Source organism: Plodia interpunctella, chromosome 29 (assembly GCF_027563975.2).
Source record: "Plodia interpunctella isolate USDA-ARS_2022_Savannah chromosome 29, ilPloInte3.2, whole genome shotgun sequence".
NCBI classification, from domain to species: Eukaryota; Metazoa; Arthropoda; class Insecta; order Lepidoptera; family Pyralidae; genus Plodia; species Plodia interpunctella.
Window position 1 is genome coordinate 1,841,896 of NC_071322.1, and position 14,575 is coordinate 1,856,470.

The following is a 14,575-nucleotide window of genomic DNA, read 5'->3' on the forward strand; positions in this document are numbered from 1 at the left end:
ATACACTTTATCGCGAGCGGATCTGCGTGAAACAAATAGTTAAGTTATAATTTCAGACAACAACAATAATAATAAAAAGCAATAAGCTGGATATTATCTTTAATTTTTATTTCATATTTTCTAGTTTTTTTTAGAAATGTCTTATAATATTAAATTGTTCGCAACATTCAATAATCCCACTGCGCTCATAACTTTTACCGTAAGTTTCAAAATAATGTATCAGTTTAAAACTTTGAAAAGCTCATTCAATTTAAAGCTATTTTCAGCTTTCGGTTGACATTTTAAGAATATTAATAAATTACATATTTTCATATCGATAACTAGAGTTCTGTCCCGGCTTCGCTCGGGTATCACTATTACAAAAAAAAGTATATGGTACTCGTAAACATTTCCGCTATCTCTGTGCCAAATATCATCAAAATAGGTCCGATATTTTTTGAGTTTGTGACGAACAAAATTACAAGTTATTTCGCTTTATAATATTAGTGTGGAAAATATCTTTTCTTTTAAGCCAATCTTCCTGTGCTAATCTAATCCAAGTACGATCACAGCCTGATGTTTGATCCTGGGTTATATATAATTATAATTATTTATCTTCATAGTCATATTTCCTCATGGCTGAGGGTTCTGGTCATTACGTGGAATGAAAAAGAAACACGCAACAACTTTCTTGGCACTATTATTGGAGTGGTTTGCCATTACCTTCTTCATTTCACACACAAGTTCATAATCAACCAGTGTGCAGGTTTCCGCACGATGTTTTCCTTCACCGGAAGCAAGTGGTGGTCGATGAAAACTACTATACATTATTCAGTCTGGTGTACAAACCCATGTGGCACGAGTAGGTTTCGAACCTGGGACCTTTCAATCCACAGTCGGGCGTCGTTACCATTACACCACCACTGCTTCAATAATTATAAGCATACATTCTTGAGATTGTTTCTATTTTTTATTTGTGTTATTATTTTTAATTGAAGATATTTTAAATTAATAAATCAATTAATAACGGATGAGAGGATGCCAGCAACTTCAGGCTTAATTAAATTTTTAATTTAGTTTGTATTGAAACAAATAAATATAGTTTTTACTCGCGAACAATCAACATTGTTTCAACAAAGCGAACAAATTAATCACAATCAACTGGGGCTTAAACGAGTCGATTCGCAGCCTGGGAACCAATCGCCGTGCGCCATTGTGACGCAACGACAACCACACTGCAATGCGATTGGTCCGCGGCGTCGCACTTCGAATCGACTTGGTGAGATGTAAATAGCTCACATAGCCGTTACTGTCAAATCAAAAAACGTCCACACATCATTATGATTAGAACAAAAGCCGAGACAGTTATGTTTAAAATTGACAATATACTTAAAAAGCAACAATCATTCTCCTTACAAATCATTGACATTGTCCGGCGCTCGTTGCAAACGATCTATGGATCATTATCGATCTATAGATCGGCGGTTTTTGCGCGCGCATATAATGACATTGTCAACTGGAGATAATTTTAAAATAACGTACGGGAAAGATAGCGGTTTTGTTTTCTCTTTCTCGGTTCTATTTTTTCATTTAGAATTTTAAGATTTAGGTCGCGAGCTGTAGAAGCTAATAATTATCATATTCAGGGTTCCGTACAAAAAAAAGTGAAAAAACGGAACCCTTATAGGATCACTCGTGTGTCTTGTCTGTCCGTACGTCTGTCATAGCCAGTTTGCTCCGAATCTGCTGGACTAAATCAGGTGAAATTTGGTAAGATGGGTGTAATCCTATGAACCAAACACAGACGTGATTTTTAGGGTAAATTGATAAATATATTAATTAATTCGAAAAAAAATGGATAGATGGCATAAAATTAGGAACTCTCACGCCAAGGTGTGCTGGTTGTCTGACTTTCAAAAGCGCAAAAAAAGACATGCTGATATACTCCAAATTGACAAATCATTATGAGAACTTTCTCTGCGCAGTATTAAATATTAGTACATTCTAATCAATAATTGATAATACGCATATAATATGATTCTTACTAAATTCAACTTTGATTGGTTAGGGTGCGCGCACACGCAACCGGCGTCATATATTTTTATTTATTTATGTCACTCAATTACAAAAAGGCGGTCTTAAAGCCTGATTCTTTTTCTACCGGTCCACTAATAGGTGATGCAGAGAGAAAATAATATTTTCGGAGTGAGTGCAAATAAAATAAACAAAAAAATAATTTATCAATCAACATACACGAACATTATGATATTAATCAAACAAACTTCCTTGAAAACATACTTAAATAGTAATCCCATTATTATAAAAGCGAAAGTAAGTTTGTTTGTTACCTCTTCACGCTCTATCTACTCAACCGATCTTCTTGAAATTTTGCATACATGTAGTTTGAAGAATGGAGAAGGACATAGGGTACCAGTCTTTCATTCCGGAAAAATAATTGGTCGCGTGAGAAATTTACCCGGCCGAAGCTGCTGCTGGCATAAGCTAGTTCTATAATAAATCAGTCATACATATACTACCTACATAGAACGCAACTGGGAACGCGCAAATATTAGAGAAAGAGAGAGGTGCTGATTAATCGAATAAATACGAGAAAAACAATATGCAACAACAAGTAACACAAAATCAACAAGCGTTTTTATAAACGCCCATGTGCACACCGCCTAATCCACACATCTCCCGAGCCAACTAACTGTCCAGCTCAATCAATCACCAATTCGTACGTCGTTTAATCGTATTCGTATAAAATTGACGTCCGATTGTAATTACGGTAGTCTATGGTCGCGGACGAAATATTAGTTCTCACACGGGGCGAGTTTTATTTTATTTTTTATTAGCCACCCGTCCCGGCTTCGCTCGGGTAAAAAAAATAATAAATTATACCCCTTATACCTTTATACCTTTCTCAGGAATTACTCTATCCAATGGTGAAAACCTCACCGTAAGATCCACCTTGTGTGCAATAATTATGTGGAATATTTTTTTAAATAAATAAAACGGATTGCCCTCCGGGAGTGCCGGCAGAAGTGGAAACTTGAATATTAACGTGGTGCATTTTCGACGCGAGTATAACATTTTTTACCCATCACAAAAAGTGCACAACGCCGCTAAAGAAGTTTTCACTTCAAAAATAGTATTGATATTTGTCAAAATCATAAATCTCGTCGTATAATCAGCCCGTGTGAGTTCCGCCGATGTAGTACCGTTAGAAAACGAATGTCCACTTGTAATACGAAGATTTCACACCACGCCATACAAGCGCGACGCGCGGCTTCGCTCACTTAACACACTTTGTTGTCTTTCACCTTATCTCTCTCATCTCCGCATGTTTCTGGTTGCATTGTAGGCTGTGACGCCGCGCCCCCAGCGTACCTAAGCCCTATTTGTGGATGCTATTTTTTCCTGTCAGTCTAGGCTATGTGTCCCTTAGTCGCCGCGTATGACAACCACGGGAGGATATGGACTATGGTCCTATTCTAGGGCGGATCCACATGCCACAAACTTTCTTTGTATTTACACCATAAATTCTATTGGCGTTAATAGGATTTAGTTCAGACAAGCTTAATTTCGCATTTATAATATTTTAGTTTAGATTTCAAAGACAAAGCTATCTCTCTGTCTTAGGCCAGTTTTGACGAAATTTGGAATAGATATAGTTAATGAGCAGAGGTCAAACACATGCCTACCACAGGCGGAGCAGCGATCAACAGCTAGTAATTGTAATAAATTCTTTTAGGCAACCGCTAAACTTTAAACAAACTTATTGGAGGCCTATCATTTGACACGTTTTTAAATGCGCGAATTTTTTTTTTTATAATTTACAAAAGGCAAAGAGAATTAGCGCCATACAGCCAAATCGTAACCTGCACAAGCGACATTTAAAAAAAGAACTTCCTCAAACAAATTCGGCCAGCACTTGCCTTTCTTTACCACTAACTTACTGTAGTTTTGACTTGCGGTTTTTATCTGTGTCTTATGCCACAGTATACGAACCGAACTCGCGCGGTCTGCGCGTCGAGATGACAGCGGCAACGCGCGCGAAACGCGGCATAGATTAAAAATGTGATTTTTTTAAATATTTTTTTTAACTAAACGTCAAACGTACCTGAGTTTTTAATTTTGTGCAATATACCACGGTTGTGGCCAGTCTGTTCTGTGCAATATTCGTTTAAGTTAGTTTTAAGGATTGTGATGGATTTCCATGAATATCAGGTGAAGTTTGTTTTTTCTCTAATACTGTGTTCCTTTTTCGCTCTCAAACCGCTATGTAGACCTCTTTGGTCTGTTTTTAAAAATACATTTAAAAAAAGAATGTCGAGACGATTTAGCAGAACTGCAGTTTATATCAAAGTTGCAAAGCACACAAATTCGAATTAACATAATTATAGTAACTATTGAAATCTAAAAGATCTGAATATATTACTAAGACTCCGCTGTACGTCCGTCACTAAGCTGTATGTCATGAACCGTCATTAGACAGATTAAATTTTCACAAGTTCATATATTCACGTTGCCATTTTAACAACAAATCCATACATATTATAAAACAAGGTACTCTACCATGTCTGTTTGTTCGCGATAAACTAAAAAACTGATGCATGGATTTTCATGCGGTTTTCACCAATAGATAGTGTGATTCCAAAGGTAGGTTGAGGTGTAATAATTTGTTATGTTTTCACACTTGCGAAGCCGTGACAGACTTCTCGTACAGAATAAAATAATAGAATATTTACCTTTTTTTATAGTTCACTATTGGGCCGCCCCGGCCTTGCATGGGTTTATACTATATTATAATAAATTATACACCGAAAACTTCCTCAGGAAACACACTATCTATTGGCGAAAATCGCATGAAAATTGAGCCTAGTGCTCAATTTTCATGCGATTTTCGCCAATAGATTTTTTGAGTTTATCGCAAACAGACAGCCGCGACAGAAGATGTTGTTTTATATGTGCAAAGTATATACATATATATATATATATATTAGGACAAATCACACAGATTGAGCTAGCCCCAAAGTAAGTTCGAGACTTGTGTTATGGGATACTAACTCAACGATACTATATTTTATAACAAATACATATATAGATAAACATCCAAGACCCGGGCCAATCAGAAAAAGATCATTTTCCATCATGACCCGACCGGGGATCGAACCCGGGACCTCTCGGTTCAGTGGCTAGAACCTTACCATTGCGCCACCGAGGTCGTCAAATATAAGTATTAATTTACATATATTTATGTAATCCATTGAAGAAAATTTAAAATAATTAAAGAAAACTTTCGATGTCCACTCGACCTCGCTACGATCTTTTATAATGAATCACAAAATGATTACAATCCATATATGATTGTATTAGAAAGTACTAGCAAATATTAGATGGATGGATATAAAATATTAATAGAAATGTTAATTGTATTCAGCTTTTGATTGATTTCTATCGAATTGTAATTTCTCATTTCTAAGCTTATGCTTGTGTAGTCAAATGCACATCAAACTAGACAAATTCATTGCAAACTCGCCGCTATTACCGCGACATAGAGTTTCGTGCAGTGTAACTTTATGTGTTGTATGTACTTACCATATAGACATCCATACTAATATTATGCGAAAGTTTGTGAGGATGTATATGTGTATGTTTGTTACTCTTTCACGCAAAATCTACTAGACGGATTGTTGTGAAATTTGGTACACGGGTAGGATATAACCTGGAATAGAACATAGGGTACTTTTTATCCCGAAATTCCCACGGGAGCCAAGCCTCGGGGCGCAAAAGCTAGTATTATAAATGCAAAACTCTGTTCCGGTTTCACGGCTAAACCGCTGGACCAATTTTGATAATATTTGGTATTTTATTAGTACGATAAAACTTCCTCTTGAATCACTCTATGTATTAAAAAAGTCGCATCACAATCCGTTGCGTAGTTTTAAAGATCTAAGGATACATAGAAACAAACAGACCATTGGTAGCAGCTTTGTTTTATACTATGTAATATTAATCTATATCACTTCTATGCTAATATTAGATATGTTTAGTAAAGATGTTAAACATATAGATACTATTATTATAAAGAGTAGGGTAAGCGTTTGTGAGTTTGTATGTTTAAGGCGGATAATCACCGAAACTACCGAACTGATTTCAAAAATTCTTTCACCATTAGAAAGGTACATTATCCAAGATTGCTATAGGCTATATTTGATGTCAAAATTCCCACGGGAGCGAAGCCCCGGACAACATCTAAGTATATTATAACTGTGTGTTAAAATTTTACGAAAATTATAGTCATTGTCATCAATGAATTTCAAATTCAACAAAAATATTTATATGCAACATATAAAAATTCTCTTCCATTCCAAAGAGACTTTGTGAAGCGGTATCGGGGCCCGTATGTTTTATTGTCTGCGCCATTCTCTAGATGCTATAAAAAAAATAAAGCATGTAATAAAAAATATTTTGCCGCGAGTTGTCAACTTTTTAATGTGATAATACGCAATACTGGTTCTCCGGCTGTAATAACGTTTTTGAAATTGGAATATACAAAATTGTAGGCTGTGGTAAAAAAAAAAAAAAAAGAACTTCCTTTTAATTTTAATTTTGCCATAGCTTTTTGCCACATTAGTGATTTAAGTATAACGATAGGGTAATATTATATATGGATTTAAGATTATTGCCGCCTCTATGCATTAAAAAGGCCATAGGAAGGTCCCAGGTTCGAATCGTACTCGTGTATACCAATGACTTAAGTATGAAAGTTTTCATGAACCATCATTTGCTAAAGGTGAAAAAAAAAACACATCGTGCGGAAACGTGCACACTGGTAGACAGTTAAGTATACGCCACTATAATTTTTGATATCTTTATTCGTCAAAGTCATGTCAAATGTCTTTAAGCGACGATTAATCTGAAACCTGAGATAGGTATACTGAAACCTATAGCGCAATTAATTGGTGTCTTTTTATAACAAGTCCTAATACGTATATAAATAAATAAATAAATAAATAAAAATACTGTAAACAATTTTTTAACAATATAACATTGCATAACAAGGAAGCTAGTATCATAGACAATTTCGGCTGTCGAAAAATGTCTATTATCCATCAAAACAAACCGATACTTAAACAATTACATATCAAACCGCACATTAGCACAGATTATGGTAAATTACCTGTAATTATCAGACGACATGGACCCAAGGTCGCTAAGGGATTGGGTACACACAACCGCAATTCAATGCAACACAATCATTATGACGGCTACACACTGTCGCCAATAAGTTTGCCGAACTTTAGCGGATTCGGTATACATTGCTGGTTTTCATTGCGCTAAATAAACCGAAGTTAGACACATGCCGACGCGAATGAACACTGTGTTAGAAAAGTAATCGATGATATAAAACATCAGCCGAGATTGCACAAGATTATTATATTTTGTTCAGAGTGAAAAACGTATATAATATTCAGCCTATACGGAAGAGCCAGAAGTCAAGATTACATTTTTTTTTAAAATTTTAGATTGCGACCATTATAGTCCGACACATTGCGTAGTTAGTGTTAATGTTTTTATTTACCGCAATGAAAAACCAGCAATGTATACCGAATCCGCCAATGTTTTTTGCGAAGTGTTCGACGACAATGTGAAGCCGGTATAACAGAGGATATCTATCTATACTATTATTATAAAGAGGTAAGCGTTTGTGAGTTTGTATGTTTGAGGCGGGTAATCTCCGAAGCATTATCCATGTGGCTATATTTATCTCAAAATACCCACGGGAGCGAAGCCCCGCGCATCGTCTAGTTAAATATAAAGAGAATAGTGATGTGTAGATATCTGTACCGTACTTAACGGAAGTGGCAATTGAAAAACGTTTTTTTGTGGCCTAATGACGAATTTGATTGGATATTCTGGGATTTCCTTAACTGAAGGTGTTTTTAAAATACACAATTGCTACTTGTGTGATTTTGTCTTTGTTGTATTGTTTGGTTCACTGGCACAATTTAAGTAAAATCATCGGCGAAGCCATCCTAACTAATATTATAAATGCGATAGTGCTTGTTTGTTACCTCTTCACGCTCTATCACGTTGAAATGTTATATATATATGTAGTTTGAGGTATGGAGAAGGACATAGGGTACCTTTCATGCAAAAAAATAAATGTTCAAAATCAAAATCAAATCATTTATTCAGAAATTAGGCCTTCACAGGCACTTTTTCACGTCACGTTCCCGTGGAAAAGCTACAACCTAATATAACAAATGCGATTAGAACACTTACAGTGGGTAGCAAACGTCAACGTTGACGTTAATATCAACCTGTGCAGAAAAACCTAAAGTACGCCATTTTGTCTGAACATCGACAAAGTTGACGTCAAAGTCACTGATGCAACTTTTTTTTTTTAAAAGGACAAATCACACAGATTGAGCTAGTCCCAAAGTAAGTTCTAGACTTGTGTTGTGGGATATTAACTCAACGATACTATATTTTATAACATATACATATATAGATAAACATCCAAGACTCGGGCCAATCAGAAAATCATTTTCCATCATGACCCGACCGGGGATCGAACCTGGGACCCCTCGGTTCAGAGGCAAGCACTTTACCACTGCGCCACCGAGGTCGTCAAACTAAACTTTAGAGGTATATTCATTGTAATAATCCTACCTAATCAGTATTATAAATGCGAAAGTTAAATGTTATCTCGATTTGCGACTACTACTAATACATATACATACATACAACCAACTACTTCTACTCTACTATTCATTACTTCTCTCTTCTATACTTCACTTTCTCTCTCACGTCTCGCATACAAATTCAAATTCAAAATTCACCATCAATTATTGACGTCAAAAATTACTTAAAGTAAGTCTACTGCCGACTTCCAAAGCGCAGGTGAAGAAGAAGCGGTGCAACAAACTTCACCGCAGCCATTTCTCCAAGGATAAAATAAAAGTTGAATTTCCAATAAAATTATTTAAAATTGTCACACAATATATATATATATATATATATATATATATATATATATATATATATATATATATATATATATATATATATATATATATATATATATATATATATATATAAAATAAAAAGCTAAATGTACAACACGTACGTAATAATATCATAAACCAATTACATATGTTATGAGGATACTGCACCATGCTTGGGCCAGACATTATTGTCATCCACATAATCGTCAGACATTCGCATATTCCCGGTTTCATTCTAGTTTGTTACTACGACTACATAAAAATATATCCCTCACACACAACACATAATTTAACGCCAGACTGGACCTCATCATAAGACACGTGTGGACAATTAGACAATATAGTTTTGCGTGCGGCAAATTATACCATAGACCACGCTCGGTCGGGTGCTGTGTGTAATTTCACGACACCTTGAGAATGAGACAAGGTTATGCGACTTCTTTTATGATACTAGACGAGATTTCAAGCGATTTGCGTCAAGTAATCAGCCTGAGTGGCTATTTTATGCGCGGTGTTCCGCTAGGAGACGTATTAGGTCCCATTTCGTTTATTAATCGTCGATTTTTTTATCAATCCATATGTATCACATTCGCTATATGACTGACAGACAACGTACAGCCGAAAATTCTGGGCGTAGAAAGTTGAAAATGGCTTGGGGAGTGTAGACGATCACTAGAAGAGGTTTTCGTTCGAGAATTTTCCACGGGCAGAGGAAAAAGCTAAATTGTATGTGCCACAAGATATATTTCACATGTACAATCTCGTGAGCGAGAGCTAGTATATAAGTGTATTTTCAACGGAATTTATATCTCATTTGAAGTTAGACAAAGAGAATTTTCTAATGCTGTTCAAAAGTGCTACATCAGTTCTAAACATTTTTTCAACGCTCAGACAGTTAACTGAATGACTTCGAATTAATGAAAAAGCATAAAAATTTCAACTTCAAATCAAGTATGCTTGACAATTTGCTAAATTTTATAAACTTACTGTTGTATGTCATAGTTTTGAGAGCTCTTGTGTTTTAAAGTAGCTCTCTATATAGATTCTGTTCACAAATCCGGTATTGAAAGCCGTGAAAAAAGTTCTTAAAACTGCTGAACTGTAAATTTTAAAGTTTCGAATTATTAAGACAGGTTTAACAATGAATGCACCAACTTTATGTGTGGTCATGTAGAAATTTCATGTGTTTGATGAATGTAAAAACCTGTATTTACGTTCGTTGAAAAGATTTTTAATGGACGAAAATGATGCGAAGAAATTTAACATGAAACAATATTTTTAAACATATTTTCCTTGGTTTTTGCGAACAGTTACAAGCTTTCTTTCTCTCTCTTCTATCTCTGCTTTCACTCTATTTAAGCGTACTTGGTTCCTTTCGCGGCTGTGACGCCGTGAACCCCTCGAACAGCGAGGGCGAGCCAAGTGTTGAGGTTTTCATTTTTCGATAGGAAAATTTCTTGAGAAATCCGTAATATTATAAATGCTAAAGTCTTCTGCCTGTTCCGATTTCACAGCTAAACCGCTGGACCGATTTTGATGAAATTTGTTATGCATGTAGTTAAAGACAAACATAGTCCTACAAACATAGATTATTTTTTTCAAATATCAACCCCCAAATACCTATAATGGGGGTTGAAAATTTGAAAATCAAAAGTGAATCACAGATTAGTACGGTCGGCACGTCATATACTATTTTATTGGATGTAAAATATTTTAATCGGAAAAATACTATAAATACTATATATAGCCCCCATTTTCAATTAAGCTGTAGTCAATCATATAAATTATTTACGAGTAAGAAATACGATTGTCACCAATAAAAATTCTTTATAGACTTGTGAATTGCACGAAAGTTTACGATATGAGTTTTACAACATTTCTTCTGTTCTCTACTTAGTTACGGAGAGCTTTTTTTACTACCAAACAGGCATACGGCCCACCTGCCTGCAACGCCAGGGGGTTCACCATCATCTCTTAACGCGATCCACTTTACGACCTAAACTGAACTGCATCGCAAATTCGTACCATCGACTTGATTTTTAGTATGAATGCGATTCATTTTAGGTTCCTAAATTGAACTGAGTTACATTGGAATCGTTCTGTAAAAGTTGATGGTAGGCCTGCAGGTGTGTCCAACGCGTGTTGCCAACTTTGTGTGCTAGGATCTTTTGCCACAGTACCCTGTGATCACACCGCCTCTCTCGCCCTTCAACCGCAACACAACCAGTACCCAGACGACTTTGTACAAATGTCTTTTACTTCTGGCGTTGGAGCCCAGGGTCCTCTATCGTTGTTCTAAGGCACTTTTAACTGCCAATTTTCTACAATTAAGTAAGTACAGAAGCTGGCAGACAAATATTTGAACAAAACTCAAATATTTGTTTCGTTATAAAATTCGAAATTTCAAACGTGGAACACTCATCCCGTGCCGCGGCCGCTCTCATTCCGCTCGCGTGCCAAAAACAAATAACACCATAGACAAACAAAACCTGGGCATAGACAAGAATTGTTGACAGAATGTGCGTAGTTTTACAAGTGTTGAGCTAATACCCAGATTTCACCTATTGGAAATGTTCATTTTAAGTGTTGGTTTACTCGTTCAAGAATGGCATCTGTTGCATATTAGTCGTCTCGAAACTACGTATTTTATTTAGGTTAAGATTTTTCGATGGCCACTTAAATTTCTCTATACAACGAATGAATACTCGACAGTACTGTATTTTCTATTATAGATATATTCTTTTCGCAAGTGTCAGGTTAAATTAAATAACAGCAGTAAACAGAACATTCATTGTTATTTACACAATAAGATTTAAATTGTGAATGCGCAATTGTTTACGTTGTAAACATACATGTAAATGTCGTTTAACTTTCCTTTGCATAAACTAAATCTGTCTTTCCGACTATACCATAGAAATTTCAAAATGCCCGCGAAATTGTAAACAAGATGGCGTGCAAATATTAAAACGTCAAACATAACGGCACAGTATTGGTATTTTTTTATGATTTTCGAGTCAATCCGCGAGATTTGACCGCTACCATCAAAATTATTGATTAAATATGAATTGTTGCATTTACAACGATGACGGATCAAATATTAACTTTTTCTTAGTCAGATTCCGGGTGACTAGCTGCTTTTCGAGCGTCTGTTGTGAGTGTTTCGGAGAAATGGCTGCGTAGCGTCATTACTATCACAATTCGACGCGTTACAAGCTTTTATTTAGTTTCACCTGTCCCGATGTGTACTTGTCTGTTTGTAATTTATTTTGTTTATTTATTTCAAACAAACAAAATACAGTTATAAACACTATAGCACCTAAAACCAAGTAATAGTTTGTCTAGGCGCTGCTCATTCGCATTACTTTACAGAAAGTAACACTTATCGCATAATATAGAAATGATACGTCTAGTAAATGATCAATCTGTGCGGAAACGATCCATTCGGCTTAGCTGCTTGCAAGTTAGATTTCTCCTACTTCCAGTTGTCCTACAATACTTTTGATGTTGTTGTCAGTATTTTTGACTGGTACAAATTATTGTGTGTGGTTTCTAACCAGGTAGCTATATAGATATGTCATATAATGTATACAATCGTATAAGGTCTCTCGGCTCACTAGCGCCGCCATTACCGTTCCATTTATTTCAATTACTAGCGAAAATTTTACGCATATTATGCTACGCTAGATAAAGCATTTTATACATATAATGCTACGCTAGATAAAGCATTTTAGACATATAATGCTACGCTAGATAAAGCATTTTATACATATAATGCTACGCTAGATAAAGCATTTTAGACATATAATGCTACGCTAGATAAAGCATTTTATACATATTATGCTACGCTAGATAAAGCATTTTATACATATTATGCTACGCTAGATAAAGCATTTTATATATATTATGCTACGCTAGATAAAGCATTTTATTATATTCATTCTAAGTTATTATATTAAGTTAACTTATTTATTATATTTACAATAAGTTACGCCATGGACAGAGATGGATCGCCTTTGCCCAGCCGTGGGACACCACAGGCTTGCTGACACTGCTTGCTGATAAAATATCTGATAGTCTTTATGTGACATATCGATAAGATTTTAAAATTGTTTCACATTATGTTGTTTACGGCTAGCTGGCCATTCGCATCAGGCACAATTTATCTAGCAGGTTAGGTTTATCTGTCAGATTACACTATGATATTTTATCAAGTAGTGGTGTGTTGATACAGGTCCTTAATTTTAATGTAATCATTTTATTTTATCATAGAATCAACATGATAATTATATATTATAGTAGGTATATAATATATATTATACATATATAAATATTATCATAGTAATTTTAATTGTCTCCCTTTTCGTGGTACATTAAGGAGTACGTTATTGTTGGTGCTATAAAGAGTGTGTATCGTGTCCGTTGCAGTCTCTAATGCGCTCTATGTCGGTAGAGCAGCGGTGGCAGGACCTCGCCTCGCTGCTGACCATCCCGCCCCCGCCGGAGCAGTATCACTACCACCAGCCGCAGCACCCACATCATAATATCAGGTTGGCCCCTACACATTTACTATAATTATAAAGAGGTAAGCGTTTGTGTGTTTGAGGCGGGTAACCACCGAACGCAACTACCGAACCGATTTCAAGAAAATCTTTCACCATTAGAATGGTACATTATACGAGATCGATATAGGCTATATTTTATCTCAAAATGTCCACGGGAGCGAAGCCCCGGGCAACATCTAGTATTTACTAATTTTATTATTACAACATAATATATTATATAAAATATTAGGACAAATCACACAGATTGAGCTAGCCCCAAAGTAAGTTCGAGACTTGTGTTATGGGATACTAACTCAACGATACTATATTTTATAACAAATACATATATATATAAACAACCAAGACACGGGTTGATCTGAAAAGGATAATTTTCCAACCCAACCGGGGATCGAACCTGGACCTCTCGCTTCAGATGCAAGAACTTTACCACTGCGCCACCGAGGTCGTCAATTATGTCGACTAATATTTGTAATATTTGTAGGTAGGTAACTAAGTTTTATGTACCTACGTAATAATTTTAAGACTTATTAAAGAGGTTGGTCAATAGCACTTTTGACTGTTGTGGTCAGTCAAAACTACTTTTGACCAAGCTCTTCAGTCAAAAGTAGTTTTGTCTGATTCCGTTGGTTAAAAGTGAATTTTGACCGGATAAGAGTTTTGATTGCAACATATGCAACTTATATCATGTCTGTCTGTCTATTACAGCGGCCACGCAGCGGCGGGAGGTTATGCTCCGAACTACCACCACACGCCGCTGTCGACGGTGCCTGACAAACACCCCGACGCTTATGGTAAATATTGTCCATTAAAACGTTCACATTATAAACTAAAACCATAGTAAAAAGTAGCCTAACACTCTTGAAGGTTTTGTCTATGTCTGTGAAAGTTATATCGAAATCGGCCCAGTCGTTTTTTAATTTATTCATTACAAACAAAAATACACATCTTTTCTCTTTATAATATTAGTACAATACAACAAATTAATAAATGTTTCAGATTTTTCTGAAAATTAACCCT

The 14,575-nt window shown here is 35.6% G+C and overlaps 1 protein-coding gene across 17 annotated transcripts in view; it reads left to right on the top strand.

The window, feature by feature from the left end:
- Positions 1-14,575, top strand: part of LOC128682010 (segmentation protein cap'n'collar-like) — a 111,218-nt gene that overhangs the window by 69,935 nt on the left and 26,708 nt on the right. For 15 of the 17 annotated variants that reach the window (XM_053766452.1, XM_053766450.1, XM_053766440.1 and 12 more), the window contains exons 8-9: positions 13,422-13,543; positions 14,264-14,349. In XM_053766452.1, the coding sequence (XP_053622427.1) occupies positions 13,422-13,543; positions 14,264-14,349 (208 nt within the window). The remainder of the gene's footprint in view (positions 1-13,421; positions 13,544-14,263; positions 14,350-14,575) is intronic. The other 2 variants (XM_053766449.2, XM_053766448.2) reach the window with 1 other exon arrangement.